Below are 22,834 nucleotides of genomic sequence, written 5' to 3' on the forward strand. Positions count from 1 at the left end.
TGAGGTGGCGTAGACTGTTGAGAGTGAAAGGACTACACCAGTCCTCATATGTCTACACTCGTGGAAGGACGTGATTTACGGGAAAATCCCTTTTTAGGCCGCAAAAGACCGTGCTGCAAACTTTAGAAGACTGTTATCGTAGTTGACGGTGTTCTATGGCCATTGCGGATTGGAAAACTACTTGAGGCGTCGTAGTCCATTGAGAGTGGAAGGACTAGACCGATCCTCACCCGTGTAGGCTCGTGGAAAGCGTGATTTGCGGGAAAAGCCCTTATTAGGCTGCAAAAAGCCGTGTTGCAATCTTTAGAAGACTGTGCACGTAATTAACAGGATTCTATGGCCATTGTGGATTGGAAAACGACTTGAGACGTCGCACTTCATCAAGAGTCGAAAGACTAGACCGACCGCACCTCTCTAGGTTTCTGGAAGCACGCGATTGACGTGCAACGCCTTAATTGTGCTGCAAAAGGCCGTATTGCAATCTTTAGAAGACTGCGCACGTGTCTGACGGTCTCTATGGCCATTGCGGACTGGAAAACGACTTGCAGCGTTGTAGTCCATTGAGAATGGAAGGACTACATTGATCCCCACAAGTTTAGGCTCGTGGAAGCGCGTTGTTTACGTGTAAGGCCTTTATTAGACTGCAAAAGGCCGCATTACAAGTTCTAAAAGACTGTGCACTTAGTTGACGGTGTTATATTGCCATTGCAGAATGAAAAACAACTTGAGGCATCATAGTCCGTTCAGAGTGAAAGGACTACACCAGTCGTCACATGTCTACGCTCGTGGAAGGATGTGACTTACGGGAAAAGCACTTATTAGGCTGCAAAATGCCGTATTGCAATCTTCAGAAGACTGTGCACGTAGTTGACGGTGTTCTATGGATATTGCGGAATGAAGAACGACTTGAAAGGGCGCAGTCCATTGACAGTGGAAGGACTAGACAGATCACCACCAGTCTAGGCTCGTGGAAGCACGTCATTTACGTGTAAGGCCGTTATTAGGCTGCAAAAGTCCGTTTTGCAATCTTTATCAGCTTGTGCTGGTAGTTAACGGGATTCTATAGCCATTGTGGATTGGAAAACGACTTCAGACGTCGTACTTCATTGAGAGTCGAAAGACTATCTGGGCTCGTGGAAGCACGTAAATTAGACTCCAAACTGCCGTATTACAACTTTTAGAAGACTGTGCACGTAGTTGACGGTGTTCTATTGCTATTGCCGAAAAGAAGACGACTTGAAGCGTCGTGTTCCGTTGAGAGTGGGAAGAGTAGACCAATCCACATCTGTCTATGCTCGTGAAAGGACGTGATTTAAGGGAAAAGCCCTTGTTAGGCTGCAAAAGGCCGTATTACAACATTTAGAAGACTGTGCACGCAGTTAACGGTGTTCTATGGCCATTGTGGATTTGAAAACGACTTGAGACGTCGTACTTCATTGAGAGTGGAAAGACTAGGCTGATACGCACCCGTCTAGGGTCGTGGAAGCACGTGATTTACGTGTAAGGCCTTTATTATACTGCAAAAGGTCGTATTACTGTCCTTAGAAGATTGCGCATGTACTTGACGGTGTTCTATCGACATTGCAGAATAGAGAAAACGACTTGAGGCGACGTAGGCCTTGGATAGTGGAAGAACTACACCGATCCTCACATTTCTATGCTCGTGGAAGGACGTTAATTACGGGAAAAGCCCTTATTAGGCTGCAAAAGGGCGTGCTGCAAACTTTAGAAGACTGTGCACGTAGTTGACGGTGTTCTATGGCCATTGCGGATTGAAAAACGACTTCAATCGTCGTAGTCCATTGGAAGTGGAAGAAATAGACCGATTCCCACCCGTCTAAGCTTGTGGAAGCGCGCGTTTGACGTGTAAGGCCCATTTTAGGCCTGCAAAAGGCCGTATTGAAATTTTTAGAAGACTGTGAACGTAGTTCACGGTGTTCTATGTCCATTGCGGATTGGAAAACGACTTGAGGCGTCGTAGTCCATTGAGAGTGAAAATACTAAAACAATCCCCACCAGTGTAGACTCGTGGAAGCACGTGATTTACGTGTAAGGTCGTTATTTGGCTGCAAAAGGCCACATCACAAGATTTAGAAGACTGTGCACTTTGTTGACGGTGTTATATTGCCATTGCGGAATGAAAAACGACTTGAAGCGTCGTAGACCGTTGAGAGTGAAATGACTACACCAATCCTCACATGTCTACGCTCGTGGAAGGATGTTATTTACGGAAGAAGCACTTATTAGGCTGCAAAAGGCCGTATTGCAATCTTCAGAAGACTGTGCACGTAGTTGCCGGTGTTCCATGGCCCCTGCGAAATGGAAAACGGCTTGAAGGGTCGTAGTCCATTGACAGGGGAAGGACTAGAGAGATCAACACCAGTCTAGGGTCGTGGAAGCACGTGATTTACGTGTATGGCCTTTATTAGACTGCAAAAGGTCGTATTACTGTCCTTAGAAGATTGCGCACTTTGTTGACGGTGTTCTATCGACATTGCAGACTGGAAAACGACTTGAGGCGACGCAGGCCTTGCTTAGTGGAAGGACTACACCGATCCTCACATGTCTATGCGCGTGGAAGGACGTTATTTACGGGAAAAGCCTTTATTAGGCTGCAAAAGTTCGTATTGCAATCTTTTGAAGATTGTGCGCGTAGTTGATGGTGTTCTATCGACATTGCAGAATAGCGAAAACGACTTGAGGTGACGTAGGACTTGGGTAGTGGAAGGACTACACCGATCTTCACGTGTCTATGCTCGTGGAAGGACGTTAATTACGGGAAAAGCCCTTATTAGGCTGCAAAAGGGCGTGCTGCAAACTTTAGAAGACTGTACACGTAGTTGACGGTGCTCTATGGCTATTGCGGATTGGAAAACGACTTGAGGCGTCGTTGTACATTGAGAGTGGAAATACTAGAACAATCCCCACCAGTCTAGGCTCGTGGAAGCACGTGATTCACGTGTACGGTCGTTATTTGGCTGCAAACTGCCATATTACAACTTTTAGAAGACTGTGCACGTAGTTGACGGTGTTCTATTGCTATTGCCGATAAGAAGACGACTTGAAGCGTCGTGTTCCGTTGAGAGTGGGAAGAGTAGACCGATCCCCATCTGTCTATGTTCGTGGAGCCACCTGAGTTACGTAAAATGCCCTTATTACGCTGCACAAAGCCGTATTGCAATCTTTAGATGACTGTACACGTAGTTGACAGTGTTCTATGGGCATTGCGGATTGGAAAACGACTTGAGACGTCGTAGTCCATTGAGAGTGCAAAGGCTAGACCAGTTCCCACCAGTCTAGGCTCGTGGAAGCACGCGATTGACCTGTAAGGCCCATATTAGGCTACAAACGGCCGTATTACCACATTTAAAAGACTGTGCAAGTAGTTGACGTTGTTCTATTGCTTTTGCGGAATAAAGAACGACTTGAGGCGTTGTAGTCCGTTGAGAGGGGAAGGACTAGACCGATCCTCACATGTTAACGGTCGTTGAAGGACGTGATTTACGGGAAAAGCCCTTATTAGGCTGCAAAATGCTGTAATGCAATCTTTATAAGTTTGTGCACGTAGTTAACGGTGTTCTATGGCCATTGTGAATTGGAAAACAACTCGAGACGTCGTGCTTCATTGAGCGTCGAAAGACTAGACCGATCCCCACCTGTCTAGGCTCGTGGAAGCACGTGATTTACTTGTAAGGCCGTTATTAGGCTGCAGAAGACCGCATAACAACTTTTAAAAGACTGTGCACGTAGTTGACAGTGTTCTATGGGCATTGCGGATTGGAAAACGACTTGAGGCGTCGTATTCCATTGAGAGTGGAAATGCTAAAACAATCCCCACCAGTCTAGGGTCGTGGAAGCACGTGATTTACGTGTAAGGGCGTTATTTGGCTGCAAAAGTCCGCATTACAAGTTTTAGAAGACTGTGCACTTAGTTGACGGTGTTATATTGCCATTGCGGAATGAAAAACGACTTAAGGCGTCGTGGACCGTTGAGAGTGAAAGGACTACACCAATCCTCACATGTCTACGCTCGTGGAAGGATGTGATTTACGAGAAAAGCACTTATTAGGCTGCAAAAGGGCGCATTACAACTTTTAGAAGACTGTGAGCGTAGTTGACGGTGTTCTATGGCCATTGCGAAATTAAAAACAACTTGACGCGTCGTAGTCCATTGAGAGTGAAAGGACTGGACAGATTCCCACCAGTCCAGGTTCGTGGAAGGACGTGATTTTCGGGAAAAGCCCTTATTAGGCTACACAAAGCCGTTTTGAAATCTCTATCAGCCTGGGGACGTAGTTAACGGGATTCTATGGCCATAGTGGATTGGAAAACAACTTGAAGCGTCGTAGTCCATTGAGAGTGGAAGGACTAGACCGATCCTCACCCGTGTAGGCTCGTGAAAGGACGTGATTTGCGGGAAAAGCCCTTATGAGACTGCAAAAGGCCGTGTTGCAATTTTCAGAAGACAGAATACGATCGCGGGACCACCCACCATACCCGTCCGCAAAAGATCGTGAGCGTCATTCCTCGTTCACATGTTTTCCGTACCTCCTTGCAGGCCTTACAAGTCTTGCTATAACAAGAGTCCTTACACCTATGCCTGCATGGGTCTCCCGGAGCGTATAGTTCTAACTTTGGGTTCAGCCGTAGGGACTTGTTCAATACGTATTGCATCGACTCGCCTGGAATACTTACCGCGTCCTTCAAAATATCTATCTCGTCATCGTAATACTGCAACCTCGTCTTGTCCACGGCTTCAATGAACGGTTCCACATCGGCTAGGTTGTACTCACGCAACCAGTCCATCATGGTGACGCAGCCTCGCCTGTAAAACTCGGCGCAGAATGTCTCGTACTCTTTGCGAGATAGTGTGTTTACGTAGACTGCTATAAAACTCTTCATGCGCGGCAGGTCCAGCATGGTTCAACTTCTCGTGGTTCGTCAACGATTCATACGGAAACACGAGCTTTTCGAGCTTACATTCCAACGACTTGCACCAACCGTTATAGCTTACCAGGAGCAAGGAAATTTTTGATATCTAGAAATTTAAACCTCGAGGTGGTGAGGAACATGTAGTCGTTATCTTTTTTCACCACCTTGATCTTATCGCCTTGCGCGATCTCTACGACAAATTGCCGCTTGATCAGGTTGATGTCGTACTTGCCAGAATTAAACCCTATTACAGCTACTTGATTTACCCACTCGTTCCACAACTCCTGGTTTTTTTTGGAGAGCATGTCAAAGTCGTCAGGATTCGGGTACATTCTCTCGACCTCTTTCACAATGAGAGCATGCCTCTTTCCTTGCTCCTCCACATACTATGTTAGATCAGAGGTTTGCTGGTAATTTAAAGGTGATAGGAGGGCTTCGAAATCAAATACCAGGTAGTGAGGATATGGCATGAACTCCTTCTGAAAGTACCTCTTGATATTGGGTGGTTTTTCACATTTCCTTAGGCTGGGTTGCAGTGTAATGAGTCTTGTCCGCTTTGGTTCTCCCGGACAGACAGGGGCATCCGTGCCACTTACAACCATTGTACTCGTATACAGTCTTTGAAATAGGTTCATAGCCATCAACCTTCCATTCCTTTTTGCCATCACGGATAACACGTTCACCACCATGACCACATAAAACATGATGAATATGTCTTTCGGTTTGCTTTGACATGTATTCAACCCATTTTGATGCATCATAGCTATACCCCTCATCGTAAAAGATCTTCTCGGCCCTGCTCGGCATACGTTTGACCTCCCCCCCCCCCCTTTGCAAATAATCGTCGTCCCGACGCCCTCGCATTTGCTCCTCTTATGCCGCGTGAGGTGGATGCTTTTGGTAAACAGTTGTTTGCATACCTCGCATTTCCTTTTTTTTGGGCCAGCACGTCTAAATCGTTGATGTAGAAACAGTGCCCGTCAAGCATACCAAAATTTGATGCCATCTAAACCTTTTTTGCATTGACGTATAGACGAGCCGCCATGGTGCCCTCTCGGAGTTTGTCTTGAGTCCAAAGACTCTGATGTTGACCTTGAATTGCTTGGCAACGCCCTCCAAATCCACCAGCCTTGTGGGGTGCACGTCCCTACGCTTGAGCTTAGGGTTCTCGTAGTACTCTCGGGTTAGGAAGAGGGCTGTTTTTGTTAGACGTTCCGTCCCCGTACTACATCTGCCCTCTCCTTTACCGCAAGGCATCTCCAAAAGCATAGGTTGTCCGTTCTGGCATCTTCACCATCCATGGCGTAAATGCACCTCTTTTTTCGCAACCAATCCGGGAGAGGGCTGCATCCCAAGAGGGGTTCACGCGTGGTTATCACCTTGATCTGTACTTGATCGAAGACAATTCTTCCCTCATATGCCCCCGGGGTCTCGGTGGTCCTAACATGTGGTAAATAAGGCTTAGTCCAAAACTCATAATCCTCCAGATACATGATTAAGCACCGTATGATAAGGATTTACTCCACTTGCGCACGATAACACTTAGCTTTACTGCGCATGCGTTGATTTTTTATGATTATTAGCGGAATTTTGTGCAATGGGGCGTGACGAAAAGTTGTGACGTCACAAGTGAAATTGTGTATGATATTTTTTATGAGAGTTTGACCGTGTTTTTTGGAAAAGTGTGTATATCATGACTCCCTATACTAGCTCGATATATTATGCCATTTAACGTTGGTTATCGCCTATATCTACGGAGAAAAATCCATCGATGTAGTAATAAAGAGTATTATTATTATGCGACATATTATCCCATATTACGTTGATTATTTTCTATCTACATTTAAAATATGCGTCTATATGATGTGGTAATAAAAAGCATTGTAGGTAGGTAGGTAGGTAGGTAGGTAGGTAGGTAGGTAGGTAGGTAGGTAGGTAGGTAGGTAGGTAGGTAGGTAGGTAGGTAGGTAGGTAGGTAGGTAGGTAGGTAGGTAGGTAGGTAGGTAGGTAGGTAGGTAGGTAGGTAGGTAGGTAGGTAGGTAGGTAGGTAGGTAGGTAGGTAGGTAGGTAGGTAGGTAGGTAGGTAGGTAGGTAGGTAGGTACAGTTCTTCTTTCGTACTTGTTTTCGACATGCTCTCCATCGTATAGCGTGTACTTCATTGTAGTGTGTATTCGCTATGACATCTTCCCTTAAAACAGCAAAAGAAATTTTTGGCAGTATCTGGAATTGGTTTGAAATGAGATATGTTGCGGGTGATCTGGTTTTCCGTTTCCTTATTCATCGCAGTGATCATTGTTCCTCTTCAGTAACGGGGTATGGATTGGGATTGAAAGGAGGTGTCACTTTGTTTATCTTTTTCTGTTTCACCAGAACACGGTCACCGATGTTTAGTTCTTGTTCTTGTGTGTCTGTTGTTATCGGCATATTCTTTTGCTTTTTGTTTACTGTCTTGGTCATTTTTTGTTTAACTGGAATTCGATGGAGTCATCAACGTTGCTGATAAAGTCGGGAATAGCGCATTGTATTTTGTAATTATACATAAGGTCGGCTGGAGGAATGTTTGTTGTAGAATGAGGTGCTATACGGTACGCCATCAAGAAGTTCAGCACTTCTTCGGCGAACGACCTGTTTTCAATGTGTGCTGTACAGATTATTTTCGTCAATGGTAACATGAATCTCTCGACCTCGCCATTCGCTTGTGGCCATAGGGGCGTAACCCTCCTATGATATATACTCCTCTTTTCCATATATCTTTTCACTTCACTGGAACGAAACGGTGGTCCGTTATCGGAAACAAGTGTTTCCGGATTTCCAAAGTGTGCAAAGGTATCGTTACAAATGTTGGTGAAGTTCTTTGCTGTGGTATTGTTTGTGAATGCCACGATAGGATATCTACTCCGCTGATCTATCATTACTAAGGCAACATTATTGTCAAGGAGCGGTCCCAAGTAATCTGCATTGACTGATTGCCATATACGAGCCAGTAATTATGTTGGCTGGATGGGTGGTAGCGTAGATTTCTTGCTGACAGATTTATATGGAATGCAGTTGTTTACTTCATATGTTACTAGTTTGTCCATGCCGGTGAACCAAACTTTACTTCGCAGAAGGGATTTTTTTTGATAATACCTGATGACCAACGTGGGTAAGTTTAACTACCGTACGATGGTATATTCGTCGTAATACAATTCGTTTGTCCTTCAGTATTAGATTCTGTTCTGAATTCAAGGTTAAGGAATCTTTTATATTGTGGAAGTGTTTCAGTAAGCTTTTTTCGTCTGATTCCGGAGCTTCTTCCAGATGTCGCCATTTGTTTGTGCTAATTATGAATATCAATTGTTTTAATGCTGGGTCAGCTAGTGTGGCGGTTTTTATATCATTAATGTCTAAAGCGTTTGATTTTGCGTACGACGTGAGAAAAATAATTTGTTTTTCGATGTATTCCTAAGGCAACTTGCCTTTTGTCAGCCGGTCTGGCCAACATTAAAAGAAGCCTTTCCACACATAATGTATGAAAGAACTTTTTATTAATTGTCTGTCCTTGTGTGCATATAGTATTCCAATTCGAAACACGTTGCTGAGCCTGTTTGCAAACACGAAAGAATCTCGTATCTTGATCTAAAACTGTGATATATTCATAGAAATGCAACCTGGTGTAAAAATCACGCCTCAGGTGCTGTTTTTTAAGTAGACTAATTCAACTGACAGACAAAAAACTAGAATTTATGGGAAAATGTATTAAATAAAATCTGAGGAGAGACATGTCATGTCAATAAAAGATGCAAGTAAATACTTTTTTGTTGATGCAAACAAAATTTCAATATAAGCATAGGATATTAGGATATTTATACCTTTTTGTCTAATTTCATCTCGACTATCCTATAGACTATATTTTTATATTAAAAAAGGGTATATAAACTTTTTGAAGAACAGGCAATAAAGGAAAAAGCAAGATTATTTTTTTCTATTTCCATTGCTACTTTCAAATGCCTAGACATGTCCATACAACATGGCAGGGAACATTACAAAAATTCCAAATTTGATCTTTCAGCTGTACTCTTCTGTGCCCAATAAGTAGGTTTTCTTGTTGGTTTAGTCCATTTATTCCATGTGATCTTTTTTAATGACGGTATATATGGAAATGTTGATAACTTGTCTATAACTATGCTTTAAAAAATTAGGAGGATGACTATATGTTTGTTTATCCCTGTAACAATAAATTGGATGTAAGAAGGGAAAGGGGCAAAGCACTTTCTTTTTTACATTAAAAAAATTAACTGACAATAATTTTAATATTTTAGAATACAAAGAAGTGCAAATATCGTAACAAATATCTGTGTATGGTATACAATATAAAATCAGTATCTATATAATAATACGCCAGTTCGGTGTGTCTGTAACAGACAAAGTGGATGTTTGTTTCTTCTAAAGAAACAGCCGCGGTAACATGTCACTTTTGCTAAACATTTATTTTTGTTCTGTCTTTTGTAAAGTCACGGTTAATTTATTTTATTGTTCTCCTAAAAACCTTTGTGTAATTATGTAAACTTTATTACACAAAAGTCACGGGTAATTAGTTTTTATTATTCCCTTAAGCACGTGTCTATTGTCTACTGTTACATGAAAAACATATTGGTTTTTTTTATGCCCGCTTGAATGGAATTAACAACAAAACGTTTTGACGAAAAGAACAATGAATTTCGCTGTTTGGCTAAAACAAATTATGTGATAAAATAAAGTGATTTCATTAGTTAGGAATTTTATTGCATGTGAATTTAAATTTACCGTGACGGGAGCTTTGTTATAAATTGTTATTGGAGTAAATTCAAATAAAGGCAATTAACGTTGTTATTATAGTTGTCAATTCCGTTCAAAAGTTTTTATTGCTTGCGTCTTTTAATGAAACTGCCAACAAATGATTTTGTGATCAGAAACATAGAATAAATTTTAAATGTTTTTGAGTGGATATCTCCACGGGATTTCGTTTAAAACGAACAAATAAAATAAATTCAAGTGGATTATTCCACGGGTTTAAATAACTAGTAGTATAATAATAGTATAGAAATAGTCTGTGCAATAGTTTTTAAATGATTGATACATAGTCGATAGTTTGTAAACGCAGTAGATTACTTTTACTATTGGTGTTACACATGAAAAAAGGACCATTTGTTTAGTATTATTTTGTGGTAACATCCTGCCATTCTCATCCCTTCCGGTTATTATGTCAACCTAGAGTGATGTTATATCTATTTCTAATGTTAAAAAATAATTATTTGAGGAAAATTTGTTAAAAAAATTTGTTAACCCTATTCGGTCCGGGGTTTTTCGAACATACTATGACCGAGGGGGCGGATTCCGCCCCCCCCTCTCAATAACTTTTCATAGAGTTGTTCAATTGAATCAAACTTGGTGCACTTATAGTACGTCATAAATGGAACAAAATGGCGCCAACAAACTTTTGCTTGCGTCAGCACATTTTCTGTGACGTCATCAGAAGCTTCAAAATTGTTAAAAATGCCACTATCTGCTTAAAATATAATTACTTCTGTTCTAGAGCGAATTTTTACATTCTGTTTGAAGTTTCTGAAAACTAAATAAAAGTCATTTAACATATCTTCCGGTTTTTACATGGATCGGATAAAAAATTGCCAAAAATTGCCCAATAATCCGTTTTTTTTCGATTTTCGGGTGAAATCCGACAAAATCGGGAAATCGGATTAGTCACGTGTTCAAATTATTCACAATGATTTTTCTTGATGAAACAAAGTTGTGCTGCAAGTTTCAAGTTCTAAGGATAATCCTAACAGGAATTATTATATGTTCCCCATTATAAGGATTTCATAGAGATTTTTAGGGGTAGCTTCGAGTAATGGCCAATATCAAAGCCTCTGAAAGGTATGGGACCCAATAAATTAGCATGCAGGTGTCTAATAGATAAATGTTGAAACTCAGTAAGTATCATAGCCATATAACAAAGCAATCAGGAGTTATTAAAAAAAAACCATTCCGCCCCCCCCGGACCGAATAGGGTTAAACGTTTATATACCTATTTAAAAAAATGACAGATTGTCCTAGCTTTCTTAAAGTAATTTTACTTATTTTATTATAGATGGATGTAAAAATGTGTAAAAGAAATTACAAGGCTGGACCACCATACCAAGTTGAATGGTTGCATTCCAAAAAGGGCCTCTGAACAAGTTAAATTTTTTATTTTGTTTGAATTTTTTATTGTATACTTAGTGATTATATTTACGATGTAATGTTACATATACTTTCACATATTTAAAAAACTCTGAACAAAATTCCATCAAAGTTGTTTTCAATTGCATCTTCCAAAGAAAGTTTGGAGGAATACCCTGTACCTCTAAGAAATCTATGCACATGAAATTTGCCAACTTTCAGAAAACGTATGGCTGTAACTTTTAATTTCAATAAGCTATCCATACACATGGAAAAACCTTGCTTTTACGAATTGGCTTTTAAGCACAAATTTCCGATTTAAGAAGAAATCTATATTCATTCATGATAATATGTTATGCAGGCTCCATTTATGTTGTTTGGTTGAATTTTAGCCTGAAAAGGGATAAGAAAAGATTCTGAATGAAAGGCGAGTCCGCGACAATTCTTCCTTGTGTGGGATCAGTTCATGTTGTTTGATTGAATTTTCGTTTGAAAAGGGAATTCGAGTAGAAAAGATGTTGAATGAAAGGCGAGTCCGCGACAATTCTTCCATATGTGCGTTCGGCTTATGTTGTTTCGTTGAATTTTGGTCTGAAAAGAGATTGTGAGTAGTAAAGATTATGATTGAAGGGCGAGTCCGCGGCAATTCTTGCTTATGTGCGCTCAGTTTATGTTGTTTCGTTGCCTTTTTGCCTGAAAAGGAAATTTGAGTAGAAAAGATTATAAATGAAGGGCGAGTCCGCGACAATTCTTTCTTATGTGCGCTCAGTTTAAGTTTTCACACTAGGCTCCTGACGAAGAGGAGGTTGATCACGCAAAACAAATGTTAATTTTAAAGTGATATATTTTCTGGTTGTAAAGATACATAAATTGTTTCTTAAAACTAGCTTGATACCTGTGATCTACGTTTTTGTTTTATTTTCGTCAATTAAATCGTTCCGTTGTCGTTAACGTCGGTGTTATATCCATTACCGTCCAAGGCTTTAAATAATGATGTTGTTAGAGATTCCTCAAATAATAATTGTATGTTGAAGATGCTGTCAAAGTTATAAGTCGTCCACTAAGAAACTATAAATAAAAAAATAAAACAAATAAAAACAAAGAACAGTAGCTGCAAACATATAAATATATATTCAATATTCATCATGCGTATCAGCATGACTTAATGCAAGCCTTAGTTTTTTTTCGTTGGATGACTTCTTCTTTTGATTCCAAATATGAATCATAAACTGTGCAAAAAACATGAAATTAGTTTGGAATATATGTTTTGCAGAAGACTTGATACATTGTAGGTATGAATTAAACTGCTCACATATGGATGTGTTTACTGAGGTTAAACCAGGAAAGGATTTGCTGTTGTAAACAGACGAACAGCCGTTACTGTAACCGTGAAAGACATCGTGAAAAAAACAAGTATTTCTAAAGTACCCAGCTTCCCTATTCAAACAGTAATCTTCAAGGCTGCAGGAAAAATCATAATATATATTTTCTGGGGCGACAGGTAAAAGTGTATGGAGTGAATGTGCAGCATCTTTACGAATTTCACTTCCATTTACTTTGTGGAAGCCGTAGCAGTGGCCATGGATAGGGCAAAACCAAAGAAACATGAATAAAGATCCCTTTAACGCCACAACTGGGTAATTCTTTGAACATTTTGAGTTCGTAGGTGTGTCGTCATGTACTAAGGATGTGCGTTCGTTGTCAATTTCAAACTTTCGAGCGTGTCTTATTTGTCCCCCGTCTGGTGTGAAATAATACGCTCGTCCATACTTTGGTGGGTTGTAACAGCGTATAACCACAGGTTCTTCAGGTAAAGCGTCGTTTTCATGAATGGACTTCACTCTGGCAAATAAATGTCTTACTACGCTTAAAGCATCGTTATCAGCACTGTTGTCAAGAAAGAACGAATTGATGAAGGTACAAACTACGGGTGCAATTTTATTTGAATTCATTAGCAGCCCCGTCATGTTTGGGATTCTTCTGTTGTCGACATCATCCAGGAATTTAGCAAGGGTTGGAAAAAAAGCACTTGGATTAGCTGATCGAGGAGGTGAGTCGTAACTTAACAACCGAAATAACTTCGTTGTAGCAATTTTTTGATCGTTGCCCATTTCCATATGGAAAAGTCGACGCAAAAGATTTCGGCATGGTTGTGGAAAACACTCCAGCAATGAACTGTTTCTGTTGGCTAATTCTCCAGTAGTTAGAAATGGTTGACACAGAAAACCGTTATCAGAAGACATGATTTGTTTAAGATGCTTTCTGCTCTCCCTGATTAAAGCTTCCACTCTCTTTCGATCGTCGAGCCTAGGGACAGTTTCTTTTGATGGGTACGTTAGGAAACATCGGTCAAATCTTCTGTGAATGGTACGTTGAAGTTGTTCGGTATGTGGTCTTTTAACTGGCTCAATATTGACATTCTTGCGGGCCACACCAATCTTCGTTGCATCAGCTGCCAATATCTTTGGCTCATTTCAACACCTAGAGCAAGCCACACAAAAATCGACATTTTGGTTAGACGCCCATGTAAAAAACAGTTTTCTAAATGTTTTAGCAGCCATGAGAGAAACAGAACTACAATTGCTACTTTGATATCTCGAAGTAACTATATCGCAATATGCGGCAAAGTTGGACTTGACTTTAGTGACCATTTCGACAAATTCCCAGCATATTTTGTACCCAGCGCAAATCTCTGATGACACACGAAATATACACTAATTGCAGCCATTCCACCGAATAACACATGTGTTAGTCGAACAAACCAGTTTAAAAACTTTGACCTTCAAAAGACCAGTTAAAGTGTAAAGTGTAGTAACACAATCGAAAGCATAAACTTTATTGCCATCGTTGTCAACTTTCCAGGGCAAATGTAAAAAATACCATAAAAAATGTATGAAGATCCCATTAAAATTACAGCAATGCATAATACTGTTAAGAATTATTACCTGACATTCACACAACTCATTTGTACAAAAGGGAAAGAAGTTCATACACGTATCGTTTTCAAACGATGCTACCAAGAGGTTTCTTTGACGACAATTATCAAGCAAGTTTCCTTCGAACGGATCTTGACTCACAGTATAATGAAAAGTTGAATTGAATTTCCACATTCCAGTGAATGGATCAAAAGCATTTATCCACTAAAGGCATAGATATTGTAATCCTTACATTAGAAAGCACAGTAATTTAAAACAAAAAAAGGATCAAGGCGTTACCAAATGATCAGCCAATCCACCCTCGCTAACAATTTCTTCTTCTAACTCTAAATTGACATCCTCTACGTCATCAGAAATATTTATCTCTCCATCTTCACTATCAGAAACGTTATCTGAGCTATTTACCAGGTCTGTAGGGAAACATGAAATGGAAAATATACATACATTATTAAATGGACAATGCATTTGTTATAAATTCAAAATAATTGAAAATTATTGCTATATGTCACACAGAACCTTAAAACGATTTTTAATGAAGTAAACACGTCTCTTTTAAGATAAAACAACAAAAACAGAAAACAAACGACGCAAAAAAAATTGTATAATTAATCTCTTGTATTTTTCGGCTCCCAATTTGGAATAAACTAGCAACTCTTAGTTAAAACAAAATTATAAAAATATACCTTGTAAATTGGCTAGCTCTTCTTTATGGCTTCGGAAAACTTTAAGATGTTCACAAATCTGTTTGCTATCATCTAGAGTCACGTACTTTCTCTTTATTCGAAATACATGCTGGCATAAGCCCGATAAACAAGATATGTAGATAACAGAATTATATTGAGACTGAAATACGTTGATAAACTGAACTTCGTCTTTTGAAACCACGTTATACTTTTGGTTGGACAAATGTTGCGTTGGCAAAGGAATTACAGGATAATTGTGTGAAATGATGGCTTTACTTACTGGTGCATCTCTATTCGGAGTTTCTCTCGTATACGCGTGGTCAGAACTTAAATCAACACGGCGAACGTTGTGCTACAAGATATAAACAAAAATAACTTTCTCATTTTTTTAACTGCAAATTTTCTCTGTATTTACATTTAGAGAGCAAAATTTATTAACGAATAATAACACAAAGTAAATCAGTCAAAATAACCTCTACCTGTAGCTGTAATTCTTTCAGCAAACGGCAGTGAAGACACATCAATCCTTCCCAAGTAATTTCGCCAAAATCTGCACAGTAGACAATAAAGGGGGGTTTTGTTTGTTTTGATTTTGCATCGAACTGCGCATGCTCAGATACAATTCGCCGTCAAATTTGCCGCTCAATTCGCTTCGTGAAAATCCCCCCTTAATACACGAAATGTTTCGCAGGAACAATTCCAGACAGCGTCGTTATCCTGAGGTGAGGTTTCCATGGATACAATAACATAATCAAAAAACTAAAGACAAAAAAAACAAAAAATGTAAAATGTGAACCATTGTGAAAGGATAAAAAAATTGCATAGGACATTATAATCTATGTTTAATATTAAAATATGAAAGTCATTTCTACCTTAAAGTCGCCAGTTTTCGAATCATAATCGTTCATTACAACTGTTTAATTAGTACTGCTAAACACTCTTCATTTCAAGGTTCCGTGATTCAGTATATTATTTTTAAATGCTTGATATAAAGAAATGCTTTCCATTTCATTTTGATGTTGCATGCTTTTAAATTCCTCGTCAGATATGTTTAGCTGATGCAAGAGTGTTTGCATTGCCAGTCTAGGCTTTCCTTTCCTTGACAGTCTCCTTTTCTTTACAAGTGAGACATATTCTTGACGGAGGCGATGGTAAGTATTGTTAAAAACGTCATTTAAGATGGCATATCGCTTCCGCTTTATCTGATCCACCATATTAAAATCTTCATCTATATCAAATAATTGCAAAATTGATCTTAACACTTGGCGTCTTGGTGATCGTCCGCTACCCATAAAAACAATAAATAGTAAAATCAGAACATGAATTTATCAAAACCTTTTGAAACTGCCAATGGTTATTGTAATTAACATACTACGTTCATCAGTTGAACGATGAGATTGTGCAGCTTTCACATCCCAATCATTGTATATTGACATGAGATAAGTTTCTTCAAAAGAAATTTCGCTTAATGCTGACTTTATAAGTTCCACTCCAGCAGAATGAAAGAAACCCTTTAGTAGCTCAGTTTCAAAATACCTATGCAAACACACAAACAGCATTTGGTTGTTTTCATAATAATAGAATAGGTTATGGTTTTGAAGTAAACATAATTTAGTCAACACGATCAGACATTGTATCATAATGCTAAAAGGAAAATGTTACGCACCTAATATACAAGTAGTATTTACTGTCAATCTCAAACACTAATGGAAGGCCATAAAGAATGCAATCTGTGCAACCTGTATAGGTTGACAACAGAAGTAATTTTTTTCTGCAACAATTAGTTGAGGCGTGCTATTATCTGTATCAATAGCCTCTTGAATATAAGTTTGAAATTTATTTTTAAGATTAACGGCAGGCAGACACATACCAAGCATGTCATTAGATTGCTTTAAAATATCTAATAGAAAAAATCACAAGTTATGAAGTAATTCTTGCATAGTTTAAAATTATCATCAGCATGATTACAGTAATAAAATTTAACATAAAATTTGAAAGTAATATAATTACCATTCTCAATTGGTTCCTCAAATTTGGGAACTAAATACCTAAAGATAATAAAAGTAACAATAATATTTTGTTTTTATTGTTAGTTACCCATTCCCTATGTTGTATCGTGAAAAATAAGAGACAAGAATACACAAATTTATTACTAAAAACATAAATTCTCCATTGCACTAAGTGTAATAAACAATAACTTACTAACCTCTGCGTTTGAACCGTTATATATATATATATATATATATATATATATATATATATATATATATATATATATATATATATATATATATATATATATATATATATATATATATATATATATATATATATATATATATATATATATATATATATATATATATATATATATATATATATATATATATATATATATATATATATATATATATATATATATATATATATATATATATATATATATATATATATATATATATATATATATATATATATATATATATATATATATATATATATATATATATATATATATATATATATATATATATATATATATATATATATATATATATATATATATATATATATATATATATATATATATATATATATATATATATATATATATATAAATTAGAAACTGCATATGGGTGTATGTTTACCTTTTCCACATCCACAGAGTTCAACAACTCACTGCAACTTGCTTTTTTACATTCATCATATTGATAATAGGTAGCCAGTAAAATTCAAAAAAAAGAGCAGTAAAATACTACAATAGTTAAGAATTCTTTTTAAGGGAGATGTTCGAGCATGATATCAAAATAATGAAGATTGTTCTAGCATATTTGTCACTAATGTAAGCAGTAAGTATTAAGTATTAAATTTTAATATGTTTTGCAGTCTTGACTTATTTCACAGGCACATGACGGTATTACTTTGGAAAGCATTATTGAATGTTCAGACGAAAACGCAGAGGTTAGTAAGTTATTGTTTATTAAACTTAGTGCAATGGAGAATTTATGTTTTTAGTAATAAATTTGTGTATTCTTGTCTCTTATTTTTCACGATACAACATAGGGAATGGGTAACTAACAATAAAAACAAACTATTTCTCTGTTATTAGGTTGGTGTTATAGCAACAATATATTATCAAAATACTATTGTTACTTTTATTATCTTTAGGTATTTAGTTCCCAAATTTGAGGAACCAATTGAGAATGGTAATTATATTACTTTCAAATTTTATGTTAAATTTTATTACTGTAATCATGCTGATGATAATTTTAAACTATGCAAGAATTACTTCATAACTTGTGATTTTTTCTATTAGATATTTTAAAGCAATCTAATGACATGCTTGGTATGTGTCTGCCTGCCGTTAATCTTAAAAATAAATTTCAAACTTATATTCAAGAGGCTATTGATACAGATAATAGCACGCCTCAACTAATTGTTGCAGAAAAAAATTACTTCTGTTGTCAACCTATACAGGTTGCACAGATTGCATTCTTTATGGCCTTCCATTAGTGTTTGAGATTGACAGTAAATACTACTTGTATATTAGGTGCGTAACATTTTCCTTTTAGCATTATGATACAATGTCTGATCGTGTTGACTAAATTATGTTTACTTCAAAACCATAACCTATTCTATTATTATGAAAACAACCAAATGCTGTTTGTGTGTTTGCATAGGTATTTTGAAACTGAGCTACTAAAGGGTTTCTTTCATTCTGCTGGAGTGGAACTTATAAAGTCAGCATTAAGCGAAATTTCTTTTGAAGAAACTTATCTCATGTCAATATACAATGATTGGGATGTGAAAGCTGCACAATCTCATCGTTCAACTGATGAACGTAGTATGTTAATTACAATAACCATTGGCAGTTTCAAAAGGTTTTGATAAATTCATGTTCTGATTTTACTATTTATTGTTTTTATGGGTAGCGGACGATCACCAAGACGCCAAGTGTTAAGATCAATTTTGCAATTATTTGATATAGATGAAGATTTTAATATGGTGGATCAGATAAAGCGGAAGCGATATGCCATCTTAAATGACGTTTTTAACAATACTTACCATCGCCTCCGTCAAGAATATGTCTCACTTGTAAAGAAAAGGAGACTGTCAAGGAAAGGAAAGCCTAGACTGGCAATGCAAACACTCTTGCATCAGCTAAACATATCTGACGAGGAATTTAAAAGCATGCAACATCAAAATGAAATGGAAAGCATTTCTTTATATCAAGCATTTAAAAATAATATACTGAATCACGGAACCTTGAAATGAAGAGTGTTTAGCAGTACTAATCAAACAGTTGTAATGAACGATTATGATTCGAAAACTGGCGACTTTAAGGTAGAAATGACTTTCATATTTTAATATTAAACATAGATTATAATGTCCTATGCAATTTTTTTATCCTTTCACAATGGTTCACATTTTACATTTTTTGTTTTTTTTGTCTTTAGTTTTTTGATTATGTTATTGTATCCATGGAAACCTCACCTCAGGATAACGACGCTGTCTGGAATTGTTCCTGCGAAACATTTCGTGTATTAAGGGGGGATTTTCACGAAGCGAATTGAGCGGCAAATTTGACGGCGAATTGTATCTGAGCATGCGCAGTTCGATGCAAAATCAAAACAAACAAAACCCCCCTTTATTGTCTACTGTGCAGATTTTGGCGAAATTACTTGGGAAGGATTGATGTGTCTTCACTGCCGTTTGCTGAAAGAATTACAGCTACAGGTAGAGGTTATTTTGACTGATTTACTTTGTGTTATTATTCGTTAATAAATTTTGCTCTCTAAATGTAAATACAGAGAAAATTTGCAGTTAAAAAAATGAGAAAGTTATTTTTGTTTATATCTTGTAGCACAACGTTCGCCGTGTTGATTTAAGTTCTGACCACGCGTATACGAGAGAAACTCCGAATAGAGATGCACCAGTAAGTAAAGCCATCATTTCACACAATTATCCTGTAATTCCTTTGCCAACGCAACATTTGTCCAACCAAAAGTATAACGTGGTTTCAAAAGACGAAGTTCAGTTTATCAACGTATTTCAGTCTCAATATAATTCTGTTATCTACATATCTTGTTTATCGGGCTTATGCCAGCATGTATTTCGAATAAAGAGAAAGTACGTGACTCTAGATGATAGCAAACAGATTTGTGAACATCTTAAAGTTTTCCGAAGCCATAAAGAAGAGCTAGCCAATTTACAAGGTATATTTTTATAATTTTGTTTTAACTAAGAGTTGCTAGTTTATTCCAAATTGGGAGCCGAAAAATACAAGAGATTAATTATACAATTTTTTTTGCGTCGTTTGTTTTCTGTTTTTGTTGTTTTATCTTAAAAGAGACGTGTTTACTTCATTAAAAATCGTTTTAAGGTTCTGTGTGACATATAGCAATAATTTTCAATTATTTTGAATTTATAACAAATGCATTGTCCATTTAATAATGTATGTATATTTTCCATTTCATGTTTCCCTACAGACCTGGTAAATAGCTCAGATAACGTTTCTGATAGTGAAGATGGAGAGATAAATATTTCTGATGACGTAGAGGATGTCAATTTAGAGTTAGAAGAAGAAATTGTTAGCGAGGGTGGATTGGCTGATCATTTGGTAACGCCTTGATCCTTTTTTTGTTTTAAATTACTGTGCTTTCTAATGTAAGGATTACAATATCTATGCCTTTAGTGGATAAATGCTTTTGATCCATTCACTGGAATGTGGAAATTCAATTCAACTTTTCATTATACTGTGAGTCAAGATCCGTTCGAAGGAAACTTGCTTGATAATTGTCGTCAAAGAAACCTCTTGGTAGCATCGTTTGAAAACGATACGTGTATGAACTTCTTTCCCTTTTGTACAAATGAGTTGTGTGAATGTCAGGTAATAATTCTTAACAGTATTATGCATTGCTGTAATTTTAATGGGATCTTCATACATTTTTTATGGTATTTTTTACATTTGCCCTGGAAAGTTGACAACGATGGCAATAAAGTTTATGCTTTCGATTGTGTTACTACACTTTACACTTTAACTGGTCTTTTGAAGGTCAAAGTTTTTAAACTGGTTTGTTCGACTAACACATGTGTTATTCGGTGGAATGGCTGCAATTAGTGTATATTTCGTGTGTCATCAGAGATTTGCGCTGGGTACAAAATATGCTGGGAATTTGTCGAAATGGTCACTAAAGTCAAGTCCAACTTTGCCGCATATTGCGATATAGTTACTTCGAGATATCAAAGTAGCAATTGTAGTTCTGTTTCTCTCATGGCTGCTAAAACATTTAGAAAACTGTTTTTTACATGGGCGTCTAACCAAAATGTCGATTTTTGTGTGGCTTGCTCTAGGTGTTGAAATGAGCCAAAGATATTGGCAGCTGATGCAACGAAGATTGGTGTGGCCCGCAAGAATGTCAATATTGAGCCAGTTAAAAGACCACATACCGAACAACTTCAACGTACCATTCACAGAAGATTTGACCGATGTTTCCTAACGTACCCATCAAAAGAAACTGTCCCTAGGCTCGACGATCGAAAGAGAGTGGAAGCTTTAATCAGGGAGAGCAGAAAGCATCTTAAACAAATCATGTCTTCTGATAACGGTTTTCTGTGTCAACCATTTCTAACTACTGGAGAATTAGCCAACAGAAACAGTTCATTGCTGGAGTGTTTTCCACAACCATGCCGAAATCTTTTGCGTCGACTTTTCCATATGGAAATGGGCAACGATCAAAAAATTGCTACAACGAAGTTATTTCGGTTGTTAAGTTACGACTCACCTCCTCGATCAGCTAATCCAAGTGCTTTTTTTCCAACCCTTGCTAAATTCCTGGATGATGTCGACAACAGAAGAATCCCAAACATGACGGGGCTGCTAATGAATTCAAATAAAATTGCACCCGTAGTTTGTACCTTCATCAATTCGTTCTTTCTTGACAACAGTGCTGATAACGATGCTTTAAGCGTAGTAAGACATTTATTTGCCAGAGTGAAGTCCATTCATGAAAACGACGCTTTACCTGAAGAACCTGTGGTTATACGCTGTTACAACCCACCAAAGTATGGACGAGCGTATTATTTCACACCAGACGGGGGACAAATAAGACACGCTCGAAAGTTTGAAATTGACAACGAACGCACATCCTTAGTACATGACGACACACCTACGAACTCAAAATGTTCAAAGAATTACCCAGTTGTGGCGTTAAAGGGATCTTTATTCATGTTTCTTTGGTTTTGCCCTATCCATGGCCACTGCTACGGCTTCCACAAAGTAAATGGAAGTGAAATTCGTAAAGATGCTGCACATTCACTCCATACACTTTTACCTGTCGCCCCAGAAAATATATATTATGATTTTTCCTGCAGCCTTGAAGATTACTGTTTGAATAGGGAAGCTGGGTACTTTAGAAATACTTGTTTTTTTCACGATGTCTTTCACGGTTACAGTAACGGCTGTTCGTCTGTTTACAACAGCAAATCCTTTCCTGGTTTAACCTCAGTAAACACATCCATATGTGAGCAGTTTAATTCATACCTACAATGTATCAAGTCTTCTGCAAAACATATATTCCAAACTAATTTCATGTTTTTTGCACAGTTTATGATTCATATTTGGAATCAAAAGAAGAAGTCATCCAACGAAAAAAAACTAAGGCTTGCATTAAGTCATGCTGATACGCATGATGAATATTGAATATATATTTATATGTTTGCAGCTACTGTTCTTTGTTTTTATTTGTTTTATTTTTTTATTTATAGTTTCTTAGTGGACGACTTATAACTTTGACAGCATCTTCAACATACAATTATTATTTGAGGAATCTCTAACAACATCATTATTTAAAGCCTTGGACGGTAATGGATATAACACCGACGTTAACGACAACGGAACGATTTAATTGACGAAAATAAAACAAAAACGTAGATCACAGGTATCAAGCTAGTTTTAAGAAACAATTTATGTATCTTTACAACCAGAAAATATATCACTTTAAAATTAACATTTGTTTTGCGTGATCAACCTCCTCTTCGTCAGGAGCCTAGTGTGAAAACTTAAACTGAGCGCACATAAGAAAGAATTGTCGCGGACTCGC

The 22,834-nt window shown here is 37.4% G+C and overlaps 1 protein-coding gene across 1 annotated transcript; it reads right to left on the reverse strand.

The window, feature by feature from the left end:
• Window positions 1-7,386: 7,386 nt before the first annotated feature.
• LOC130642296 (uncharacterized protein K02A2.6-like) lies at window positions 7,387-7,845 on the reverse strand. Its single transcript, XM_057449386.1, has one exon. The coding sequence runs from the start codon at window positions 7,843-7,845 to the stop codon at window positions 7,387-7,389; it is 459 nt and encodes a 152-aa protein (XP_057305369.1).
• Window positions 7,846-22,834: the final 14,989 nt, after the last annotated feature.

The sequence above is a fragment of the Hydractinia symbiolongicarpus genome, chromosome 4 (assembly GCF_029227915.1).
Source record: "Hydractinia symbiolongicarpus strain clone_291-10 chromosome 4, HSymV2.1, whole genome shotgun sequence".
Taxonomy (NCBI): Eukaryota; Metazoa; Cnidaria; class Hydrozoa; order Anthoathecata; family Hydractiniidae; genus Hydractinia; species Hydractinia symbiolongicarpus.

Bases quoted from the DNA above. Each gene is read 5' to 3' on its own strand.
- LOC130642296 (XM_057449386.1), bottom strand. From the start codon at position 7,845: ATGATAGATCAGCGGAGTAGATATCCTATCGTGGCATTCACAAACAAT.